This window comes from Rhamphochromis sp. 'chilingali' (genome assembly GCF_963969265.1).
Source record: "Rhamphochromis sp. 'chilingali' genome assembly, chromosome: 11".
NCBI classification, from domain to species: domain Eukaryota; kingdom Metazoa; phylum Chordata; class Actinopteri; order Cichliformes; family Cichlidae; genus Rhamphochromis; species Rhamphochromis sp. 'chilingali'.
In genome coordinates, this window is record NC_137938.1 from 12,329,509 (window position 1) to 12,353,593 (window position 24,085).

The window sequence follows — 24,085 nt, forward strand, 5'->3', positions numbered from 1 at the left end:
CGAGGCGCTACCGCCGAGGCAGCCTCTAACAACGCTACGCCACGCGACTCCTCTCCGGTCAAGAGGCGCAGGTGCCGCGTGTGTCCCAGGAGCAAAGACGTCAAGACCAAGATCCTGTGCCGCGAGTGCCGAGCGCACGTGTGTACAAACTGCGCCGTCACGTACTGTCCCAACTGCGCCGCTTCTTCTTCTTCTTCTTCTTCCCGCGACGCCGCTCCCCGGACGCCACCGACGCCGTGATAACACAAGCGCCCCAACGGTGGTCCCCTAGCGACCCCCCCCACCCCACCCCACCCTATCATCATCATCATCATCATCATCATCACACAATATATGCCCCCGGGGGGTCCTAGTGACCCCAAACCTATCATCATCATCACATATGCCCCCCCCGGGGGGGGTCCTAGTGACCCCAAACCTATCATCATCATCATCATCATCATCACATATGCCCCCCCGGGGGGGGTCCTAGTGACCCCAAACCTATCATCATCATCATCATCATCATCATCACATATGCCCGAGGGGGTCCTAGTGACCCCCACCCTAATCATCATAAAACACACATATCCCCCCCCCCAGGGGGGTTACCAAGACCCCCCATCGCCACCACCACCATCATCAGGATCATCATCATCATCACACACACACACACACACACACACACTCATCATCATCACACACACACACACACACACACACACACACCTCGGGGGGTCACCACGACCCACGCCCCGAGAACAGGCGGGAGCACAAGGGTTAAAGCTGTTGACCTTATCAGCAGTGTTTTCCATAATATTGCCATTATCGATAAAGTATTGTGGATAACTTTGTTGTCCAGAATTATTTTTAATGATACCGTTTAAAACATCCCATATTCCTTTCATATTATGTTTATTGTTGTTCAATATTTTACTATAATACTCCTTTCTACATACACGTATAATATTGGTCAACTTATTTTTGTATTTTTTATATGTATTTTCAGCTTCTTTTGTTCTTTGTTTTAGGTATTCCCTATAGAGTGTATTTTTCTTTTTACATGCATTTTGTAAACCCTTAGTGAGCCATGGTCTATCTGAATATTTGTGCTTTCTGTTGTATTTTATTGTTGGACAGTTTTTATCGTACAACTCCATGAATATTCTTAAAAATATGCCATATGCAATATCAATATCAGCTTCTTTGTACACCTTGTCCCAGTCCTGATTTAATAGATCGTTCTTAAATGCAGTCATAGTTTCTTCTGTCCTTACACGTCTGTATCTCAGTTGTTCTTCATGCTGATTTTTCTTATAATTAGTGTCATAAACTGCAAAAACTGGTAGGTGATCACTGATGTCATTAATTAATATTCCGCTCACAATGTTGTTTTCCATATTGTTAGTGAAAATATTGTCAAGTAAGGTGGCACAATGTGGTGTAATTCTGCTAGGCCTGGTTATTTTAGGATGTAAACTCAAACTGTACATAGTGTTTAGGAATTCGTCGGTCATTTTATGCTTTTTTGGATTCAACAGGTCAATATTAAAATCACCACAGATAAACATAACTTTTTGATTTGTTTTAGAGAATATTTCCTCTATGAAGTCATTAAATACTTGAATACTAGAGCCAGGTGTTCTATATATACAGCTAATTATTACATTTTTTTCTTTTTCCTTATAAATTTCAATTGTTATACATTCTAGTAAATTATCAATTACAGTTGTCATACTTTCTACCACCTTGTAGTTTAGGTTTTTATCCACATACACAGCTACTCCCCCTCCACTCTTGTTCCTTCTATTTACAAAATTCACTTCATATCCCTCCAGTCCAAAGTCCATTCCTTTCTCCGCATTGATCCATGTTTCAGAAATGGCAATAATTCCAAATGGATTTGTCAACTCATTTAGATATCCCTTTATATTGTTGAAGTTGGCATACAGACTTCTGCTATTAAAATGGATTATTGATAATTTATTTTCCGTGTTGATGGTGTGCTTAAACTGTTCATCAGTGAAGTAGCAGCAGTTACAGCTGATGTTGTAGAAGAAATTATTTTCCGGGTCTATATCCTTTTCTAAGTCTAGAACATTATGGTCTGTGTATCGAAATGTTCTCAGTTCCAGATTATCATAAAGAGAATTCCAATGAGTCATGTTGATATTGTTGCCGGATGCAGATGAAGTTCTTTTGGACTGTGCCATGTGTTGTGTTGTGTGTCACGTCACATGTGTATTCATACCTCCAGAGTAAGTTGACCTCAGTATTTGTCCAGCTCTTCCATATTTCTGATGACCAACACTTTGGCTTGTTCCGGTGTTCCATTGAGTTTAATGAATACTTTGCAGTTGGTGGTCCATGTATTTTGAATTTTTCCCTGTTTCTTCAAGTAACGTGCTTTCCTGGCAATGTCCGCATTTCTTTTTATCAGATGTTCGTTCATGAAGACATCGGATCCTTTCAGTTTTGTGTGCTCCTCCGTCTTTTCTATGTAATCAGTGTCAGCCGTGTCTCCCAGCTGTTTCCTCTTAGTCCTGTTCACCTCTTGTATATAGTATCTGTGTTTTCCCTTGCTCGTCGAACTGTCGTCCATCATTCTACACTGTATGTCCCCTCTGCCAGCTTGCCTACCTGTTTAGTTTTTTGTATTCTCAGTTTAGCTACTTTTCTGTTTTGTCTGAAATCCAGCAATAAAGCTGAGTGTTTTTGAGTTTACATTTCCCTCCATAAGTCCTGTTTGGCACTGTAGCAATCAGAATTATTGTCTGAAGGCAGATCATTATGGCTTTGCCATGGTCCAATTCATTGATCTTTATTATTATTCTTTCTTTATTTATATGGTCAATATCAGCCAGAATATATCAGATTTTATTATTTTAAAAGTAAAGGAAAAAAATACAGTTTGCAATAAAATTAGAACATTGTAATAAAAGGTCACTTACGACCAACAATGTACCTTTAATGGTGCAACCTGCCTGCAATGTCACAATCACCTCATAACTCGCTCTCACCAAAAGAAAACAGGTGCCCCTTTTTAAAAAACCAAATCCACCCCAGATAAATACAACCCCACAGGGGCATTGGTACCGCTGTAATCAAGTTATCTGACAGCACTGAGCAGCTCCTTCAGTGGCAGGCTGCGGCACCCATGATATGGAACAGAGAGATTTCGCAGGTCTTTCCTTCCAGCTGCTGTCAGATTCTACAACATGGTCTCTGCAGATGACCACACATGTGCAGAAGGAGACACACGCACACACATCGCATACACAATTGCAGTTTTTCCTACCACAACAAAGCATTTTATTCTATTTTGTACTGTCATTTATTCTATTTTGTACAAGTATGTTATTATGTTTTATCTTATCCTATTCCATTGTATTTTTTTTACTGCTCTTAACTCTCTGCTGTGACCAAAAAAAAAATTTCCAAATGTAAACTGTATCTTATCTTACACACTGCCAGAGATGGGCAGTAACGCGTTACTGTAATCTGATTACTTTTTTCAAGTAATGAGTAAAGTAAGGGATCACTATTGCAAAAACGGTAAGTAGATTACAGTTACTTTCCCGTAGGAACGCTGCGTTACTGCGTTACTAAAACCGTGATTTTTTGCGAGAATGTCTCACGACAGTGACGTAAGCGAGTGCGCCGTTAGTGACAACAGCTGTGTGCAGATCAACAATGGATCACATATCGATTGTGGGAGAGAATATGAGCGTGCAGCGTTTAAAGCGTGGAAGTACTGACCTTACTTTCAGTTTGATTCCATAAAACGTGACAAAAACATTAGCGTCCATCGTGCGTGGGAAGAAAACTTCTTTTTACAGCGAAAAAAACCCCCCTAAACTTCCAAGCAAGCACCGAGTGCGCAACGACGTAATGGGAAATTCACAGAGAAATTCGCGGATTCTTCAACTGACCGCGGCACACCTGCACCAGGGTAAACCTCCGCCTACCGCAGTCCTGCTTTACAGGTGAAAATAGAGCAACAGGACCGCTGAGTCTTTGACTTTATTTATTTTCTGCTGTGTTTTACTTGCATCTATTTGAAAGACTGAGTGTAAACACAAACAATATTTTATTTTATGTGCTGAAATGTGCAGAAAATAGGTTTAAATGTTAAACAAATTTATTCAAGTCAGAGAATGTAGCATATAATTAAATTTTTGCTTGATGCATAAAGTTAAAAGATTAAAACGGATAAAACAAATTTAAAAAAAGAGACTTTTCCATTTGATTAAATTTTGTATGATGGATTATGTAGAAAAAGTAGAATTGGGTTGAAAGATCTATCGCTTTATCACCTCTTCAGGTTGTAAATCGTGTTTTTAAAAAGTAACTAAGTAACTAAGTAATTAATTACTTTTGAAAATAAGTAATCAGTAAAATAACAGGATTACTTTTTTGGGGAAGTAATCAGTAATTAGTTACTGATTACTTTTTTCAAGTAACTTGACCAACACTGCACACAGCAAATCATGTTCACCATGAGCACCTACGAAAGACTTAATTTCCATATGGTGTGTGCCCAAGTTAAAACAGGAATTGCACATTGCCTGACTAATACTGCACCTTGCCAAGTGAACATAAAAAGCAAACCCAAATGCAAAAAAAAAAAAGTTTTGAAATGCGAATCTTACTTCTCCTGAATGAGGTGCTGTACCAGGCACCAACTATTTCAGCACCTGCAAGGCTCGTCTCATGAACTTCTCTCCCACAAAAGCATATATGATTGGATTCAGACAGCAGTGAGTGTAAGCTAAGGCTTCAGTCACTGCTACTGACAGCAATAAATTTTTGTCCCATGTTTCATCATTGAGGATTATTCCTCTTTCCTGAAGGAACTCCAGGAAAAGGGAAATGTTATATGGAGTCCAGAGCAAGAAAAATAAAACCACTATACAGATGATCAGCTTGACGATGTGGTGCTTCTTCGCGGTCCTCATACTCACCAGCCTGGGGATCAGTGTTGGTCAAGTTACTTGAAAAAAGTAATCAGTAACTAATTACTGATTACTTCCCCAAAAAAGTAATCCCATTACTTTACTGATTACTTATTTTCAAAAGTAATTAATTACTTAGTTACTTTTTAAAAACACGGTTTACAACCTGAATAGGTGATAAAGCGATAGATCTTTCAGCCCAATTCTACTTTTTCTACATAATCCATCATACAAAATTTAATCAAATGGAAAAGTCTCTTTTTTTAAATTTGTTTTATCCGTTTTAATCTTTTAACTTTATGCATCAAGCAAAAATTTAATTATATGCTACATTCTCTGACTTGAATAAATTTGTTTAACATTTAAACCTATTTTCTGCACATTTCAGCACATAAAATAAAATATTGTTTGTGTTTACACTCAGTCTTTCAAATAGATGCAAGTAAAACACAGCAGAAAATAAATAAAGTCAAAGACTCAGCGGTCCTGTTGCTCTATTTTCACCTGTAAAGCAGGACTGCGGTAGGCGGAGGTTTACCCTGGTGCAGGTGTGCCGCGGTCAGTTGAAGAATCCGCGAGTTTCTCTGTGAATTTCCCATTACGTCGTTGTGCACTCGGTGCTTGCTCGGAAGTTTAGGGGGGTTTTTTTTCGCTGTAAAAAGAAGTTTTCTCCCCACGCACGATGGACGCTAATGTTTTTGTCACTTTTTATGGAATCAAACTGAAAGTAAGGTCAGTACTTCCACGCTTTAAACGCTGCACGCTCATATTCTCTCCCACAATTGATATGTGATCCATTGTTGATCTGCACACAGCTGTTGTCACTAACGGCGCACTCGCTTACGTCACTGTCGTGAGACATTCTCGCAAAAAATCACGGTTTTAGTAACGCAGTAACGCAGCGTTCCTACGGGAAAGTAACAGTAATCTAATTACCGTTTTTGCAATAGTAATCCCTTACTTTACTCGTTACTTGAAAAAAGTAATCAGATTACAGTAACGCGTTACAAGTAACGCGTTACTGCCCATCTCTGCTGGGGATGATCCTAAAGTAGCAACCTACCATCACCAGCAAGGGAATAACGTGACCCAGCACTTTTCTCTCCTTGGGATAGTCACATCCAAACTTCTGGGACTCTTTTGTTTCCTGTGTGAAGATAAAATCCGGCAGAGAGACAAACAAGCTCAGCATCCAAACGAGCACGGTCAGAATGATGGCTGCCCTCTTTGTGCGATAACGTGCAACCCTGTGAGCGTGCACGATGATCATGTAGCGCTCCAGCGTCATGACAACCATGAAGAAGATGCTGCTGAAGAAGCCAATGTGGTGAGAGCCGGAGATCAAACGGCACATGAAGTCTCCAGAAGTCCACTGGCCGACCCTGGCATAGAGAGAGTAGAAAGGCAGCGTGAAGACGAAGAGGAGGTCAGAGAGTGCCAGGTTGAAGAGGCAGATGTCTGTCAGGTTGCACTAATTGCGATGCTTCACCAGGACACACAACTAGTCCATTACTTTTGTGAGAAAAGATGCAATAAGTGTACCTGTCACACTGTTACATATTCTTTCTGTCTCTTTCTCTCTGTTGTTCACATGTTGTTATTTTGCAATTCATTAATTTTAGTTAGTATAAAAAACATTACAGTAAAGAACATTACAAACAAACAAACAGTCTGGAGTTTACATTACTTTTTTTCACCTTTTATCACATGCAGATTTCTTAGTATGTTGTAAGGTGCAACTTAAACAAGCTTTCCACTTCCCCCATTGTCTATCATATTTACATCCCATCGGTCTAATATTGTATGTAATTAGTTCCATCTCTGAGATGCCTTCTACATTCCTAATCCAATCTTGTTGAGTGGGAGGGTCTGGTTGTGGCCAGTTCTTTGTGATTGCTTTCTTTGTTGCGGCTAGAATTATTTTTACTAGATACATGTCCTCCTTCTTTACCAGATCCTTTATGTTTCCAAGGTACATAATTTGGCAGGTGTTTGGGAGTGCATAACCAAGAATATTATCCATGTTCATTTTGAGATCTTCCCAGTACTTTTTTTTTTTTTTTTTATGCACTTCCAAAATACGTGTGAATGATCAGCTTCCGTTTCTCCACACGACCCCCAACAGCTCTGTGGACTTGAGATCCGTTTGCTTTTAATTTGGGGTGTTATGAAAAAACGGGTCAGATTTGTCCAGCAAAATTCCCTTCACAACGGCGAATTTGTTGAACTGTGTTGTGTTTCACACATACTGAGCCATTCTTTCTCTGTTATATTTATGGTCAGTTCAGTTTCCCATTTCTTTTTAAGGTAACAGGTTGTATCCTGTCTACCTTCTTCTAATGATCTGTAAAAGGTGGGAATTGGTTTGAATTGTTTTTGTTCATAGCAATTGTTCACTAGTCTGATTATACCCAATGGTTTTTTAAACCAGTTGGTCTTTATTTGTTTTGTGCTGTAATCCCTTACTTGCAGGTATCTAAAAAAGTCTCTATTTTCCAATTTGTATTTATTTTTTAGTTGTTGGAAACTCATTAGTGTTCCATTTTTCATTAGTGTACAAACTGCTGTAATACCTTTTAATTTCCATTGCTTAAACGTTTGGTCCCATTGTCCCGGTTTAAATTTTTTAATCTTGTCTGAATCATCCATCCATTCGCTTCCGCTTCTCCTTTTCAGGGTCGCGGGGGGCGCTGGAGACTATCCCAGCTGTCATAGGGCGAGAGGCGGGGTACGCTCTGGACAGGTCGCCAGTCTGTCACAGAGCCAACACACAGGGACAGACAACCATTCGCACTCACATTCATTCACACATTCACACCTAGTGGCAATTTAGATTATCCAATTAACCTATCCCCATAAGCTGCATGTCTTTGGACTTGTCTGAATCATTTCAGTAAAAATAATTTTTCCTTTAACTGGCATTTTTCTATTACTGTGTGCCATATTTCTAATGTAAATTTCAAAATTTGGTTCATTCTACTTCTATAAGTGGTCATTAGTTGTTTGTCAGAGATAAAAATTTGCATTTTGTTTCCCTCGATTTCTCTCTCAATTTCTTTTGCCTCATAGTCTGGTCTATGCCAACAAACAAGGGGTCTAAATTGAGCTGCATAAAAGTATTCCCTTAGATTGGGCAAAGCCATCCCTCCCTTACACTTCGGGAGTTGCAGTGTTGTTGTCCTTGTTCTTGGCTTTTTCCCATCCCATAAAAACCTCGTGACCATTTTTTCCCATATCTTATATTTACTTTGAGGTATAGGAAGTGGGAGTGACTGGTCCAAGTACAGTAATCTTGGGAGAATGTTTATCTTTATTATTTGGATTCTAGAGTAGAAATTTGTAGGTATTGTTGACCACCGTTCTAATTCTTTTTTTATGTTACCTTCCACCTGATTGCAGTTTGTCTCAAACATAGCGGATGATAGTCATTTTGTCAAGGTTATGCCCAAATATTTCATGGTGTTCAAGTGCCACTTTAGTTTATATTCGTCTCTAATCTTTTGATAAGGTGAATAGTTAAATGATAGAATTTGTGTTTTGGATACATTAATTGTGTAGCCCGATAGATTTTCGTAAGTATGGAATAATTGCATCAGAATTGGAAAGCATTTGTCAGAATCTCGTAAGAAAACAATGATATCATCAGCAAATAATCCAATAAGATGTTTTTGTTCAGCTAGAGTAACTTCCTCCAAATTTGGGTGTTGCTGCACTTCTTGCGCTAGTGGCTCAGCATGTAACGCAAAAAGGGTTGGTGAGGTAACTGGACTGACCTGGCGTGCCTAAACGTATAGTGAGGGTGTGCTGTGTGCTCAGACACAGTGTGTGCGCACACTGTGTCTGAGGAGGATGTGCGGAAGTGCTTCAGGAAGGTGAACGCACGCAAAGCTACTGGTCCGGACGGGATTCCCGGCCGCGTCCTCAGGTCATGCGCGGCTCAGCTGGCTGGAGTGTTCACGCACATCTTCAACCTTTCCCTCTCTCTGTCTGTAGTCCCAGCCTGCTTCAAAATGGCCACCATCGTCCCTGTACCCAAATCCTCCACCATCTCCTCATTGAACGACTGGCGACCTGTAGCCCTGACCTCCATCGTAAGCAAATGCTTCGAGAAGCTGGTCAGGGACTTCATCTGCTCTGCACTACCCGACTCACTGGACCCTCTACAGTTTGCATACCGCCACAACAGGTCCACTGATGATGCCATAGCCCTGACACTACACACTGCCCTGTCACACCTGGAGAAGAGAGACACGTATGTGAGGATGCTGTTTGTAGATTACAGCTCAGCATTCAATACCATCGTTCCCTCGAAGCTGGACAGGAAACTGCAGGATCTAGGACTGAGCAGCTCCCTCTGCAGCTGGATCCTTAGCTTCCTGTCTGACAGACGCCAGGTGGTCAGACTGGGCAGCATCACCTCATCCCCCATCACACTGAACACTGGTGCTCCACAGGGGTGTGTACTGAGCCCTCTCCTGTACTCACTCTACACCTACGACTGCACAGCCACTAACAGCTCCAACATCATTGTGAAGTTTGCGGACGACACTACAGTGGTGGGTCTTATCACCAACGGTGATGAGACGGCTTACAGGGAGGAGGTCAGCGCCCTGACCCACTGGTGTCAAGACAACCATCTCACCCTCAACGTCGCAAAGACAAAGGAGTTGATAGTGGACTTCCGGAGGTGCAGAGAAGTACACACCCCCATCACCATCAACGGCGCTGCTGTGGAGAGAGTGAGCAGCTTCCGGTTCCTTGGAGTACATCTGGCTGAGGATCTTACGTGGTCAGTACACACAAACAAAACAGTGAAGAAGGCGCAGCAGCACCTCTTCTTTCTCAGGAGACTGAAAAGATTCGGCATGAGCCCCCGCATCCTCAGGACCTTCTATCACTGTGCCATTGAGAGCATCCTCACTGGATGCATCACCACCTGGTATGGCAACAGCACCGCCTACAACTGCAAAGCTCTCCAGCGAGTAGTGCGGTGCTCTGAACGGATAATTGGAGGTGAGCTTCCCTCCCTCCAAGACATCTACAGGAAGCGGTGCCTGAGGAAAGCGGGGAGGATCATCAAGGACTCCAGTCACCCCAGCCATAAACTGTTCAGACTGCTTCCATCAGGAAGGAGGTTCTGCAGCATCCGGTCCCGTACCAGCAGACTGAGAGACAGCTTTTTCCATCAGGCCATCAGACTGCTGAACACGTCATAGACACCTCAGCTTCACTACTGGAACTTCAACATTATGCACTCCACACTGTATATAAATGCCACTTGTTTTGCACATATTCAACTCTGTATATTTTATATATTTTATTATTATTATTATTATTATTTTATTTTATTTTTTTACTATTTAATTTGTAAAAATGTGTGTGTATATACACACACACACACACACACACACACACACACACACACACACACACACACGTAGGAAAATATTTAGTATACACATCCAGAAATGCATACACTATTATATATTGTACATATATTTATTAGTTTCAGGTTGGCCATTCTTGTATTTTGCTCGTTTGTGTTGTTGTGTTTGCACATCTCTGTTGCTTGTGGGGCTCGCACACAAGAATTTCACTCGCATGTGCTGTGCCAGTGTGCCTGCACATGTGATGTGACAATAAAAGTGATTTGATTTGATTTGATTTGATTTGCTGGGAATGCCTAGCAGAGGCCCCAGTTTGCGAGATCTTCGACGCACACCTCCGGCAGATCTTCAGCAGTATTCAGAAGGAGACTGGGAATATTGAGTCGGGATGGACCATGTTCAGCATCTCCATTGCCGAAGCCACTGCACTGAGCTGTGGTTAGGTTCATCTGCAGTACGGGGGCCCCACAGGGAACGGTTCTGGCTCCGTTCCTCTTCACCATCTACACTGCAGACTTCTCCCACAACTCCACCCAGTGCTTCCTGCAGAAGTTCTCTTATAGTGATGGGATTTCCGGCTCTTTTTAGAGATCCGGCTCTTTCGGTTCAGCTCACTAAAAAGAGCCGGCTCTTTCGGCTCCGAACCGGCTCTTCAGGTTGTTTTGTTGCTTTAATTAATTTATTATTAACAATATTATAAAATTATGCACAAAAGGAATTACTAACGTAAAAAAAAGTGGTTTTATATATATATGTTTATATATAAATATATGCGGTGGCCCCTAGAGACAAAACACGTACAAACTCCAAGACACATTTCTAGCATGAACTGAACTTCCAAAGCAGAGCTACTAGATCACTTAAATTACACAATTGAAAGCATATGTGTATTCTTTGTGTATTTATACACAGGCATTCATATATATTCAAATAATTTAAAAAAAAATGTTCATTTACCGGTTATTACCACACACCAAATCCGGTCGTTGGTACTTGCTGGCTTGTGTAGCCACTCGGTATAAGTTCAACACTGCCCCTAGCATCCTGGAGCACTTCTGTTGTCTTTTGTACGTGTTTTGAGTTTTTATGTGCTTCTGAGTTTTTACGTGTTTTGGAGTTTGTACGTCTTTTTACGTGTTTTGGAGTTTTTACGTGTTTTGGAGTTTGTACATGCTTCAGAGTTCGTACGTGATTTGAAGTTTGTATGTGCTTTGTCTCTAGGGGCCACTGTAAATATACTTTTATTTATTCACTCCATATAAAATATAATAAATAAATCATATAATACAAAAATCAACTATTCACATTTAAACTTTTAAGTATTTAAATTTTCAGCTTTTTCCTTTTACAAATTTAAAGTGAAACAACACAAAACACTGCAAACCACAACACAATTAAATATAAATTAAAATATGAAAACAAAAAGAAACATGCACATTATCTGTCATATGGGCCTGCATGAATAAACTTGATGAATCCTTTATCATCTGCAACCGAAAATAGTTGTCGATGATTACTATACCTTTCTAATGTGACGTTGTTGTCCCTGGCTCTCTTTCTCTCTCTCCCCCTCTGGATCTGTTCCTGTGTTACTGAGTGTAATTACCGCCCCTCCCCCCTCTGCCCAGCGTAAAGCACAAGGCTCGCTTGCTGAGTGAAGCAGAAAAAAAGTCCAAATTGCCACTAGGTGTGAATGTGCGAGTGAATGTGAGTGTGAATGGTTGTCTGTCCCTATGTGTTAGCCCTGCGACAGACTGGCGACCTGTCCAGGGTGTACCCCGCCTTTCGCCCTATGACAGCTGGGATAGGCTCCAGCGACCCTGAAAAGGATAAGCGGAAGCGAATGGATGGATGGATGAATCCCAATAACATCTGACACAGGGGTATTACATTGTGAAGTAATGAGCAAAAAAAGTTACTAGATAAAAGTGGAGGTGACATCAGAGGATTTGAATGTGTACTAAATGAGTTGTCTAACACATCTCTGCAGGCATCAACTTTTTCAGCAGCTGCAAGGCTGCTGAAACTTCATAAACTTCTCTCCCACAAAAGCATAAATGATGGGGTTCAGGCAGCAGTGAGTGTAAGCAAAGGCCTCGGTTACTGCTACTCCCATGTTCCATCATTGAGGATTATTTCTCTTTCCTGAAGAAACTCCAGGAAAAGGGAAATGTTATATGGAGCCCAGAGCAAGAAAAATACAACCACTAAACAAATTATCAGCTTGACGATGCGGTGCTTCTTCGTGGTCCTCATGTTTACCAGCCTGGGGATGATCCTGGAGTAGCAACCTACCATCACCAGCACGGGAATCACAAGACCCAGCACATTTGTGGTGAACAGGTTGTAACGCTTCATTGGGTGAACTTCACCATGTCTGCATGTAGTGACACAATCTGTTCAGTTTTGCAACAGTTGTCACTCATATCCTTTGAACCTTTTATTAACATACTATATGTGAAAATATGAAAATTCCAAGTATTTGAATTCTACATGGGGAAAAAAACCCATTATTTTTGGATTACTGAACTGTTTCCAGGTAATATTTGATGCAGTGGCAAAACTATTCCATTTGTACACCTAAAGGACTCATCACGCCTTTATTCTTTTTTTAAAAAGAATTTATTTAATTTAAGGACATGAAGGGGCTTGTTACTGCTTATCCTAAAACGTACTTTCACCAGACAAAGGAGTTGTATTTTTCAGCAAAACTGGCCTTTTGTGTTAATATGAGTAAAAATAAAGAGACACTGAAAAATGTTTTCAGATAAAGAGTTGTTTTGTTTGTTTCGTTTCAAAAAATAATACTTGTTAAAAAAATCTATAATACTAATCTTTACTAACAAAAATAATTCGAAAGCTTAACTTGATCAACTTTCCCTGAATATTCTAACTATTGATAAAGTCTACCTCCACTAATGTTCCTCTATATGACATCATGCTGCTGTTTTATGAATGTGAACAACTACCTCCATCTCAAAGAACTTTTGATCTTCTTTGTTTTCATCACTGTGTACAGAATTTGTCATTACAATAATAATGAGAAACAGAAGAACATGCTCGCTGCAAATATTCTTCTCAAAAGCAATAATGTACTTCTCCAACATGACAGTCCACTTTATGACCTTCATGTGACATGAGTTCGAGATCTGCAGTATCATTTATTGTCTTAGCAAAGCAATAATACAAAATCCGGAAAGCAGATGATTGGATGCCTGACTCCAATCAGCTCCATTGGTAAACAATGACAAATACAAGGATCCACAACATAATACTACAAACAAAAGAACTATATAAGGCTGAACATCAGAAAACAACGTGGAAGTAGAGAAAATTACGATTCACACATGCAGCTATTTCACATCTTCTTTTGCTTAAAGAAAATCTAAAACTGTTGTACGCTATTTTTGGTGCATTTGGTGCATCTAATGTAAGTCAGCCTGAGCAAAACAAGGAAGGGCATCACATAGTAAGATACTTGAGATTCTATAAAGCAGTTAGCAGTGCTAACATGTTAATTTTATAAGTAGGCAGAATTTACTTCTACAATCTTATGGTCAGAATCAAATATAAACCAATGTAAATGCAAAGGGTCCAAAAGTGTACAGAGACATTTTGAAGGTGACTCACAGGTGAAGAACACTGTGGTATTTGTCAGATAGAAGTGACCAAATGAACAATACGAACATGATGCACGGTCTGCAGTAATAACAGGGTGAAACATTCATGTAAAAATACTTACAACTGCCCTCCACCTCCTACAGTTTAAAAGAGGAGGTGATTTCAGAGCCCCTGGACATAACTGAGCTCCTCCTGAATGAGCTGTCTGTCAGATCTCTGCTGTAACCAGGCATCAACTTTTTCAGCAGCTGCAAGGCTCGTCTCATAAACTTCTCTCCCACAAAAGCATAAATGATGGGATTCAGACAGCAGTGAGTGTAAGCTAAGGCCTCGGTCACTGTTATTGACAGCTTTACATTGTTGTACCAGGTTTCATCATTGAGGATTATTTCTCTTTCCTGAAGAAACTCCAGGAAAAGGGAAATGTTATATGGAGCCCAGAGGAAGAAGAATACAACCACTATACAGATGATCAGCTTGACGATGCGGTGCTTCTTTGCGGTCCTCATGTTTACCAGCCTGGGGATGATCCTGGAGTAGCAACCTACCATCACCAGCACGGGAATCACAAGACCCAGCACATTTGTGGTGAACAGGTTGTAATGCTCCCAGACTTTGCTCTCCTTAGGATAGTCACATTCAAACTTCTGGGACTCTTTTGTTTCCTGTATGAAGATAAAATCCGGCAGAGACACAAACAAGCTCAGCATCCAAACGAGCACGGTCAATATGATGGCTGCCTTCTTTGTGCGATAACGTGCAACCCTGTGAGCGTGCATGATGATCATGTAGCGGTCCAGCGTCATGACAACCATGAAGAAGATGCTGCTGAAGAAGCCAATGTGGTGAGAGCCAGAGATCAAACGGCACATGAAGTCTCCAAAGGTCCACTGGCCAACCCTGGTATTGTGAGAGAAGAAAGGCAGCATGAAGACGAAGAGGAGGTCAGAGAGAGCCAGGTTGAAGAGGCAGATGTCTGTCAGGTTGCTCTGATTGCGATGCTTCACCAGGACACACACCACTAGTCCGTTACCTTTGGAAGAAAAGATGCAATAAGTGTAAATGTCACACTGTTACATATTCTTTCTGTCTCTTTCTCTCTGTCGGTCTCATGTTGTTGTGTTGCACATAAACACACCTGCATACAGAGTTTAGGCCTAAAACGTGCTTTCTGTTCCCATAAGGGACAACAGGTCCCTGCAATGTGTAAATACAATACAATCCCCACAATATAGACACAAGAAGACGCACGTACCTATGAAGCCCAGGATGAAAACCAAACTGTAGAGAATAGCAAGAAACACTTGGCTGAATTCCTTTACATCGGTGGAGTTGGCTGGAGCATAGTCTCCATAATCAAAATCACTGTAATTGCCATAATTGTCTTCTCTGTCATTAAATTCTGCTGAGAGAGAGAGAATGATGTCATTAGTACTAGTAGTAGTATCAGTAATAGTCTTTCAACTCTGTTTGTAATATTTAGATGCATAGTCAAAAAACATATGCAAGTTGATCAAATGTAAAGTTAATTGTATTATCTGGATAAAGAAAAAAAATTTATATATATATATATATATATATATATATATATAAATTTTTGCTTTTTGTCTCCTGAGGAAGGTGAATAGAAAATTAAATAGTATTGCTGCTTCATCCGTTTTTAGTGGGACAGAAGAAGAACGTGCTAGTTAAAGTAGTAGCAGTAGTATTCTTGCCGACATGTTGCTGTTTGAAAAGGGAAATTTCCTTAACCATGAGCACCACAAATGCTACTCCATTCAGCTCTGCTGCATTGGGCTTTTGGCCCCCAGCCAGTTGATAATTGATTGCCACCTTTTGGTTGTCACAGGTACTCCCTCCTTAGGAAAGTTCTCACCACTTCACATCAATCCATAATGTGACGCTCCTGTATTAAAGTAGGATTTAAGTCTCCTTGGCTATGATTTAAACCTGTAACTATTCTGAAGAAAGGTCATAAAAGGCTTTAAACCCATAAACCCAGCGTCAGCTTGTACAATCATAAACCTGCTCATTTCAGCAGGCGTAATAAACGTTACTATTCAATTTGGCCTGTTTGTTAATGATTATTTTTCACGCTAGTATGTTTTGGTCATAGTGATATTATTTAACATAATTATCATTGTACAACTCTATTGTCTACCTTAAAAAAAATACATGTTTGTGGGTGAGATGATTGTAGATATAAAGGTCAACCACAAGACATTGTGGCAATGCATATCTTTTGAATAATTTCAAAAATTATCTTCAAACACAGTAGACTAAAATAAAAAACAAACGTGTAGACTAAATTTAGAAATAGCAATCATGAACTAATTGTGATATAATTTCAATTATAGCATTTGGTTTTGAATCCCTGCGGCAACTTGTACAGCTGTGAACGTTACACATTATTAAAAATATATTTTTAAGAACTCTGAAAGATATTACACTTTAAATATACTAAATTCTGCATTACTATTAAAATGTATTCACCTGACATGGTGATATCTCAGTGTTGTATCTTCCAAACACGTCAAGTCAGGAACTCTTTTTTTGATTTTTTTATTGATGTGATCCCTTTAGATGTTCAGAGATAAACTAACTGTCTTAAAGTCAGCAGTCTTATAATGAGGAGCACAGTAGAAAAGCAGATTTCACTTCCTGTACGTCCTCAAGTGAGATCTTTATCAGGAGTCTGCTTAAAATCTAGACAGCTAGATAATACTTCAAAGTGCAAGACAGCTTTTGGTGACCCAAATTCACACCTTCACAAGATGACTGCTAGTTTTTAGCGCGTCACAATGCTTATTATATTATCATTTCTTTCTTTATTTGTTCCTTCATCTTCTTGATCCCATTGTTATACATTACCGCTGTATATCTCAGGACACTTTAGTAAAGACACCTTGTTATCACTGGACTGAGTTTTGCTTTCAGAACTACTTCAATACAACATGGCATAGATTCAACAAGCTGCTGGTTCATATTGATGATGATAGCTTGTCTCTGGCATCAAAAGCACATTTTTCACCCAGAGAGCTGCCACTCAATTGTTTTGTTTCTTCTGTAAACCTCACTGATGGCAGATATAGATAACAACAGAGATGAAGATAAAAATAGAGATACTGTTTGTGATAGAGACGTAGATAAGATAGGGACAGAGATAGAGTTAGTGATAGCAAAGGAGATAAAGACTTAGTGATAGAGATATAAACTGCAAGTTAGACACTGAGGCTTTTGGCGATGAGGGGGCTCTACCTTGCAGCAGTTGGGTGGTTGTGTCACATCTGCCCAGAGGTGGGAAAGTACAGACATTCTCTACTTGGGTAGAAGTACAGACACTAGTGTTGAAAAATACTCCAGTAGAAGTTGAAGTAGTGAAAAAGTACAGTCACTGAAATGAAGAAAGTAAAAAGTTGCTCTCTGGATGATGTTTCTGCCAGCTGTTTTTGTGCAATGCTACCTGAACCTTGTTCTATATTAATGTAATAATAAAATAATATTGAGATCACAAACTTTACTTCTGTTTAAAACTAAATTTTAATGAATGCACTCAGTTTGAATCAGAAAATGAGCAAAGAAAAAGAAGAAAATTAAAAAGAATTTCTGTTGCCCACATTGTAGAGGGGAGCCTTACCCAACATCTGATCTTTAATGTAATCCTTAAATTTCTAGTTCACAAACAAGACTGAGCAGTCCCTATATAACCTTTCTTCTTCCTCTCCTTCCCTGTCCTGTCTTTTTTTAATCTTTCTTCATCAATTAGTGACGTTAGGTGTCTTTCTTTTGCCTCCCTGTGAAATACAGCAGCTGGACCTTAGGCTAGCAACACACTGTGAGATAAACTGCAGTTTGTGTGTTTGGTGATGTTTGTTGAGCTGATAAAAGTGCTGCATTTGAAATTAACTGCTATTTTAAAAAACATTATCCCCTTTATGCTCGCTCCTCTTTTGCAGCGCTAGCTAGATGACGAAGCACAGCAACCGCAACGTATGGACACTTGGACACTCGTTCTGATGTTGCCCCTGCAAGTTTTACAAGTTTTAATAGCACCCTAGTTTTCACACAGTCATACTCACCCTGTGCACTTTATACACTCACCAACACACCCACGTAGCGCTTTCAACACTGCGCGCGGGCGGGGTTTTCCATGTTTCACAAACCTTGCCCTGGACTGTCCTTGTATTATTACTTCCCCCTCCCTTTCTTTTTCTGTCAGCTAAGATATTTTCATACTATACTATATTACACACAATGTTATAACTAAAATAACCTGAATACCTGAAATAACACTAAAAAAAAGTGATTAAATAAACAGATAAAAGTAATACGTGAACAAGAGAGAATTTATAGAGCTGATCTTAGAAAAGCAAAATTGGTGTGAATTTTTGTATTGATGGACTTTTCTTAACTTCATCTGTACAGGTGTTCCACACACTAGCTTATTACATCATTAAACTGGTCATTAGTATAACGTTCACATTGTTGATCATCTTTATGGGTGTAGAAATTATTTTCAGGGTCTATATCATTTTCCAAGACCCATAGTCTGTGATCAGTATACTAAAAGGGTTTTAGTCCCAAATCATGTATATACAATGATTATTTATAGGGAAGGTTGGTTCTCACTTTACTAAGAAAAGTTATTATCATCATATTTTGTCATGTTATATGATTCTTATGTATAGTTGGTTGTTAAGAATTCCTAATGGAGAATTATATTTTTTATTTAACCTGTCATAGTTCATTTCTAATATTTATCCAGATCTGAAACTAATTTAATGACCACAACTTTTTGTTCTTCTGGGGTTCCTTTGAGTTTGATGTAGATGTTGATTGCACCGTTTTTAGTCTTCTTAGTATTCCTGCTTGTCATGCTATGTCTGCATTTTTCTTTGTCAGATGCTCGTTTATGTAGACACTGGTTCCTCACAGCTCACAGTGTCCTTTTTGATTTTCTATTCACAAAGCCTATTATTATAGATGGTTTTACTCTATTACTTTTTGAAGGCAGAGAATGGCAAACCTCAGTGTCTTTACTATTAATAGTTATTCACTTGCCATTGAAGAAATTGACAGTTTGTTGCTCCAAAGAGTCGACGTCAGCTTTAGTAGGCTCATTGACTTCCTGTGCCACTACAGCTCTAGCATACGTTCTGTGTTTGGTCTCCAGTCCACTTACTATTAAGCCATTCATACAGGTATACTGCTCTAGATCATCCACTTGGGAACCAAGAGGGCTATTTTTTTTATCCTTTTCTTCATTTAGTTTTTGCAGTTCTTTAATCTGTTCCATCATATCCAATAGCAACTTCTGTTGTTTAGAGGTATTAGAAAGCTCTCCTGACATCTAAGGAGGTAGACCAAGTCATCTGCTGATTGGAAGGTTGGTGGTTCAATCCTTGGCAGTGTGGATGCCAGATATCCCTGGACAAGATATTAATCCTAAATTACTCTAACATGCATCCATCAGAGTATGAATGTGTGCAAGTGTTAGGTAGAAAGCACTTACATAGCATAGAAGAAAGTGCTTGTGTAAATGGATGAATGTGGCATGTTAAGAATGTTAAGCACTTTGAGTGTTCTGGGAAAGTAGAAAAGCACTGTGTAAGAATCAGTCCATTTACCATTTAGTAGGCACTTTTACCAGCCATAGTTGGTATCGTTTAAGCAAAAACTGGCTATGGTACTACTGAAGTTTCGTTCTGTTCCGCCTGCAGGCTAATAAGGAAGCCTGGTCTCGGGCTATTGGAGCCTGACCGTGGCCTGGTGGCGGGCCTGGTATCTGCTGGAGAGTCCTGGGCCTGGAGATGCTGGAGGACCCTGGGCCTATTGGCTGCTGGTGAATCTTGAATAACATGTCTTGACTTACCGAATTGGCTAACCAGTTCATTTGAATCCTTTCAGAGGTTATCTGAGTCATCAGTAATATGACAACAGCAATATGCTGAAGAATATTTTCCGTTCATTTCAGTTTTAATGCTGCCTTCAGAGATGAGCACCAACAACAAAATGATTTCAACCCAGTTTCAGTATAATTTAAACTGAACTGGTAAACACAGAAACAGTACAGTTTAATGCACTTTTAGCAAATATAATTAACTGAATAAATCAACAGGGTAACTGAAGAAAGAAATCAAACCTTAAATTGATGTGTGTTTGAATTCAACTTAAAATGCTTTTATTTCCCCTTCTAGAAATTGTAATGCCTAAAAAAGTCAGAGCAATACATGGTACAATCTCTGTATGTGCTCTTTTGAGCTTTCACCTTTGTACTCTAATGTCCACCTAATGTCTTGACAGCTCTAATCTGACTCTCCTTCCACAATATTAAGGAAAATCCGTACTTTCACTTCCTGAAACATGATTATAGGTTGAAAATATGCCAAAGTTATTTCTGCTGTCCACTACAAAGGGCAACAAATATGATTTTGGTTTTGGAAAGGAGTAAAATTACTGAATTTCTGAAGTGCTGCTAAAAGGAAAAGTTAAGGGTCTCAAAGTGAAGATATCAATTTGATTTTTAGCAACAACAAAAAAATCATGTATCCTCCTCTGTTGACATAATGTGGAAGCTGCAACTCCTGTCATTTTGAAAAGACATTACATGCGGCCTCAATTGAAAGCCCGAGATTTCAGATGACGGTTCAGTTGGACTCTTCCACGGGCGAGAAAAATTATAGTGATGGTGAAGAGTAACCTATCTAATGAATTAGTTTGGGACTATCTCACAGAACTTCTTTTTTAACAGATCCTTTTTTCTGACTGTGTACAGAATTTGTCATTTCCATAACAGAGAGAATTAAGAGAGCTTTTCAAAATGAACAATGGACTCCTCCAATATGACAAACCACTTTATGACTTTAATTTGAAGTAAGCTGAAGATTTGCATTATCATTTATTGTCTTAAGAAAACTATCATATAAAATCAGCAAAAGAGATAAAGGAGTGTCTGACTCGACTCAGTCATTACAAATGCAAAGAACCATAAAATGATGTAACAAACAAAAAAAGTGCAAAAAGTGAAACATCAGAATGGGGCTGAAGATAGAAATATGTAAATTAAAGTAAGAAAATGCACCAGTTTCATTCAAAGAAGGTCTGGCACAACAGTAAAAGTCACTGAAGCAATAAGGACAATGTATCCAGCATGTAAAGCTCTATTCTGTACATATATACAATGTTGCCAATACTGGAACGTTTGCTCCACATCATTTTATAAGATTCAATTATCAATGACGACATGTGAATATGGAAAATGCTCCGTATTGGTATACATTTGATTGAAGGATTTCTATTTCATCTAAGACTAGAACATTCTGTATTGCCATCTTTGGTTTGTTTGTGTTGCAGTATGCTGTTTTTGCATGTTTGTGTCAGCTTGTTGTTACAGGATGCTGCAAACAGCAGGTTCAGTTAAATGCACCAGCAAGTTTCACTGAGCCTGAGCAGAAGAAGGACGAGCATTACATAGTCTCAAAAACACTGGAGATAAGTTTTGAGCCTTTGCATCTGAAATGTTATGATAAAAATGAAGTATTCCCTTGTAATCATAGGATCTAAAGGTGTAAACACAAACTCTGTAGTGAAAAACACTGCAGTATGTGTCAAATACAAGTGGTCAAATGAACAAAAAAACAATAACAAGATATGCTCTGCAGTAATAACACGTGAAAACTGCATGTTAAACAAGTTACAACTGCCCTCAAACTTCTACAGTTTAAAAGTGGAGGTGATTTCAGAGCCCCTGGACATAACTGAGCTCCTCCTGAATGAGCTGTCTGTCAGATCTCTGCTGTAACCAGGCACCAACTTTTTCAGCAGCTGCAAGGCTCGTCTCATAAACTTCTCTCCCACAAAAGCATATATGATGGGGTTCAGACAGCAGTGAGTGTAAGCAAACGCCTCAGTTACTGCCACTGACAGCCTTATATTTTTGTCCATGGTGTCATTACGTGGGATTTTCCCCTTTTCCTGAAGAAACTTCAAGAAACGAGAAATGTTATATGGAGTCCAGAGCAAGAAAAACGCAACAACTATACAGATGATCAACTTGACGATGCGGTGCCTCTTTGCTGTCCTCATGCTCATCAGTGTGGGGATGATCCTGGAGTAGCAACCAACCATCACCAGCAAAGGAATCACGAGACCCAGCACATTTGTGGTGAACAGGTTGTAACGCTCCCAGACTTTGTTGTGATAGTTACATCCAGTCTTCTGAGGCTCTTCCTTTATTTCCCGTGTGGAGATAAAATCCGGCAGAGAGACAAACAAGCTCAGCATCCAAACGAGCACGGTCAGAATGATGGCTGCCCTCATTGTGCGAAAACGTGCAACCCTGTGAGCGTGCACGATGATCATGTAGCGGTCCAGCGTCATGACAACCATGAAGAAGATGCTGCTGAAGAAGCCAGTCTGGTGAGAGCCGGACAACAAACGGCACATGAAGTCTCCAAAAGTCCACTGGCCGACCCTGGCATAGTGAGAGTAGAACGGCAGCGTGAAGACGAAGAGGAGGTCAGAGAGAGCCAGGTTGAAGAGGCAGATGTCTGTCAGGTTGCTCTGATTGCGATGCTTCACCAGGACACACACCACTAGTCCGTTACCTTTGTGAGAAAAGGCACGATAAGTGTATCTGTCACACTGTTACATGTAAAATAAGGATGTCTGTTTTTGTGTTTCTTACATCACTGTTACACACCTACATACAAGACTCTTTCCCCTGAATCCCTTAAAGTCAACAGCTTACTAAATCTATCTCTGTCCCTAGAAAGTGAGGACGTGTTCTCACAGCCAACATACAACAGGACACACCTACCTATGAAGCCCAGGATGAAAACCAAACTATAGAGAGTGGCAAGAAACACTTGACTGAAATCTTGAATATCAGTTAAGTTGATAGGAGCATAATCTTGTGTGACACCTTCATCATAGTAACTCGTATAATTGTATGTGTCATTTTCTGTGGCATTCTCGACTGGGGAGAGAGAGAGAGAGAGACAGAGCTGTTATTAGTAGTAGTAGCTGTAGTATAGTAGTAGTATTTCAACACAGACCATGAATATTAATGTACAATGGATATAGCACCTGTCTACAACGCTGCATTCAAACACTTTGAGTGCTCACGGCATTAAATGTTAATAATGAAGTTTCAATCATTTTCATGGAAACACAGGAAAAAGTTCAAAAGTTACTGGTGCTGATTACTGTTTGTGAAAATGATTTTCCTTTGTTATGTATGTTTAGGCCCTCAAAGTCAGTTGATAATGAGGATTATTTTGCCACCTGCTGGTAGTTACAGGTACGTCTGTCAAGCCACCGTTTGTCACTTTTCACCGGATGCTTCTGCTTTATGAAAAACGATATTTAAACTTCCTTTATACTGTCTATGATTTAAACCATATCAGCTACAATAAAAACAGGTGATATGAGGCTAAAAGCCAATAAGCCCGGTCTAAATGTGTACTATTAGAACCCTGGGGCACTGAAAATTATTATTTCATTTCGTCCATTTCTTTATGTTATAATCATTTTTACAAAAATATCCATGTAATGAGATTATTTAAGATTATCAACATAATTTTAAAATATTATTTTTTATTATATTGTCTAACTTAACAGACATGTTTGTAGATGACAGCAAAAGGTCACCTTCACAGACATTGTGGTTATACACATATTTTGTACACTTTTGTGAAGACTTTTCGAAGAATATAGAAATAGAACTATCAAATAGAAATAAAAAGATAATATTTTACAGTATTATTGGTTTTAGATCTCTACAGGAATGCGCACAGCCTTAGACATTAAACATAATAACATGGATATATTTAAAAGAAAATATTAAAATATTACACTGCAAAAGTACCAATTTGGATACCAATGGATTACTTATTAAATGTATTCACCTTGCATAGTGATATCTCAATGATGGCTCTTCCAGCCAGGTAGAGTCAGGAATGGCACTTCAAGGCTCCCCCCTTTTTGTTTTTCGTTCTTAATGATGTGATGCCTTTATTCTGCAGAGATGAACTAACACCCAAATAGTTAGCAGTCTGATAATGAGCAGTAAAAAAAAACAGAAGAGCAGATGTTGCTTCCTGTATGTCCTGTAAGTAAGATCTTTATCTTGTCTAGATGTCT

The 24,085-nt window shown here is 39.5% G+C and overlaps 2 protein-coding genes and 1 pseudogene across 3 annotated transcripts; all 3 read right to left on the reverse strand.

Moving 5' to 3' along the window:
* Positions 1–4,664: 4,664 nt before the first annotated feature.
* On the reverse strand, positions 4,665–8,168 carry LOC308405530 (C-C chemokine receptor type 2-like; annotated as a pseudogene). The gene is made up of 3 exons: positions 8,089–8,168; positions 5,957–6,446; positions 4,665–4,947 (listed from the first exon to the last, which is right to left on the reverse strand). The product of its transcript is annotated as a C-C chemokine receptor type 2-like (transcript).
* A 5,911-nt stretch (positions 8,169–14,079) lies between these two features.
* LOC308405531 (C-C chemokine receptor type 1-like) lies at positions 14,080–19,802 on the reverse strand (the record flags this gene model as incomplete). The annotated part of the gene is made up of 3 exons (XM_080896202.1): positions 14,080–14,975; positions 15,198–15,347; positions 19,703–19,802. 3 exons carry the CDS (start codon positions 19,800–19,802, stop codon positions 14,080–14,082), a joined length of 1,146 nt encoding a protein of 381 aa, XP_080752328.1.
* A 1,878-nt stretch (positions 19,803–21,680) lies between these two features.
* LOC308405532 (C-C chemokine receptor type 2-like) lies at positions 21,681–23,857 on the reverse strand (the record flags this gene model as incomplete). Its single annotated transcript, XM_080896203.1, is given in 4 exon segments — positions 21,681–21,737; positions 21,740–22,548; positions 22,761–22,919; positions 23,851–23,857. Coding segments are annotated over 4 exon segments (1,032 nt in total).
* Positions 23,858–24,085: the final 228 nt, after the last annotated feature.